Raw genomic sequence first — 2091 nt, 5'->3', positions numbered from 1 at the left:
AAAAAAAAAAAAAAAAAAGAAACACCATAGTTGCCAGATGTGGTCACTCATGCTTGCAATGCCAGTACTTTGGGAGTCTGAATGGGAGGATTGCTTGAGCCAAGGAGTTTGAGTCCAGACTGGGCAATGCAGTGAGAACTCATCTCCAGGAGAAATTTAAAAAATTAGACAGGTGTGGTGACACATGTCTGTGGGTCCAGCTACTTGCAAGGCTGAGGTAGGAAGTTTGCCTGAGAGTGGAAGGTAGAGGCTGCAGTGAAGTGTGATCACACCATTGTATTGCAGCCTGGGCAACAGAGTGAGAGACTGTTTCAGGAAAAAGAAAGGGAGGGAGGGATGGAGAGAGGGAGAGAAGGAGAGAAGGAAAGAAAGAAGGAAACTACCTACCACCATCACTCTTTTGATAATAGCTGTAATGGAGCCCCTTTGCAGAGAATTCAGTCCACTCACTTTCAAACAATTCAGACAGGGCATAAAGCCCACATTTCTCATGATAAAGTAAAATATGTAAATCAAATGCTAATATAAAAGTATTTGTGAACAAAATTTTTGTAATGTGCTTCTTATTTCTTATAGAAATCATATGGCAGAGAGACTCTGTGAATGTAAAGATGGTCAATGTGACAAAACTTTCAGCCTGATTCCAGATGCTATAATGAACAAGAAGACTTTTCCTGGGGTAAAACCATGTGAAAGCCGTGTGTGTGCAGAAGGCAACATGGATCCTTCATCTCCGAATTGCTGCAACGGAGCTGACACTGGACACAAACCATGTAAGTGTCGGGAACATGGAGAGAAGACACATAAACGTAAGCAATGTGTGAAAACCTTCAGCTGTCTCCACTCCTTTCAAACACATGAAACGCCTCACACTGGAGAGAAAGCCTATGATTGTAAGGAATTGAAAAAAACCTTCATTTCTCTCAAAACTGTTCAAAGACACAGGGTAATGCACAGTGGAGATGGACCTTACACATGTATTTGTGGGAAAGCCTTTGTTACTCTCAGTCTAAATCTCACACATGAAAGATCTCATACTGGACAGAAGCCATATAAATGTAATGAATGTGGGAAAGCCTTTGATTGTCTCAGCCATTTTCATAGACATGAAAGAACACACACCGGGGAGAAGCTGTATGAATGTAAGCAGTGTGGAAAAGCCTTTAATCGTTCCAGTAATATTCGAGCACATGCAAAAATTCACACTGGAGAGAAACCGTATGAATGTAAGCAATGTGGGAAAGCGTTTCATAGTTGGAGTTCTGTTCGAAAACATGCAAAAATTCACACCGGAGAGAAACCGTATGAATGTAAGCAATGTGGGAAAGCCTTTACTCGTCCCAGTTCAATTCAACGACATGCAAGAATTCACACCGGAGAGAAACCGTATGAATGTAAGCAATGTGGGAAAGCCTTTACTCGTTCCAGTTACATTCGAACGCATGCAAGAATTCACAGTGGAGAGAAACCCTATGAATGTAAGCAATGTGGGAAAGCCTTTATTCAGTCCAGTGCCTTTCAAACACATATAAGAATTCACACTGGAGAGAAACCTTATCAGTGTAAGCAATGTGGGAAAGGCTTTAGTTTACCCAGTAACGTTCGAATACATGCAAGAATTCACACTGGAGAGAAACCCTATGAATGTAAGCAGTGTGGGAAAGCCTTTTCTTCTCTCAGTTCCTTTCGGTATCATGAAAGGACTCAACACTGGAGAGAAACCCTATGAATGTAAGCAATGTGGAAAAGCCTTTCTTCAATCCAGTTCCATTCAAAAGCATGCAAGAATTCACACTGGAGAGCAATCCTATGAATATAAGTAATCTGGGAAAGCCTTTAGTTGTTTCAGTTCCATTTGAACACATGCAAGAATTCACATTGGAGAGAAACCCTATGAATGTAAGCAATGTGGGGAAACCTTTAGTTGTTCCTGTTCCATTGGAACACATGCAAGAATTGATACTGGAGAGTAACTATATGTATGTAAGCAATGTGGGAAAGCCTTTAGTCTCAGTTCCAGTCAAACACATGTAAGAATTCACAGTGTTGTCGGGCGCGGTGGCTCAAGCCTGTAATCCCAGCACTTTGGGA

General features: G+C 41.5%; 1 protein-coding gene across 3 annotated transcripts in view; it reads left to right on the top strand.

The window, feature by feature from the left end:
- LOC108281971 (zinc finger protein 491-like) overlaps positions 1–1801 on the top strand; it is a 33959-nt gene extending 32158 nt beyond the window's left edge. For all 3 annotated transcript variants that reach the window (XM_017497702.2, XM_017497701.2, XM_037727599.1), the window contains exon 3: positions 577–1801. In XM_017497702.2, the coding sequence (XP_017353191.1) occupies positions 584–1729 (1146 nt within the window). In that variant the 5' untranslated portion in view covers positions 577–583 and the 3' untranslated portion in view covers positions 1730–1801. The remainder of the gene's footprint in view (positions 1–576) is intronic.
- The last annotated feature ends 290 nt before the right edge of the window (positions 1802–2091 follow it).

This window comes from Cebus imitator, unplaced genomic scaffold (assembly GCF_001604975.1).
Source record: "Cebus imitator isolate Cc_AM_T3 unplaced genomic scaffold, Cebus_imitator-1.0 Scaffold234, whole genome shotgun sequence".
NCBI lineage: Eukaryota > Metazoa > Chordata > Mammalia > Primates > Cebidae > Cebus > Cebus imitator.
The sequence above is the reverse complement of the archived record's forward strand: the minus strand, read 5'-3'. Positions and strand labels throughout refer to the sequence as shown.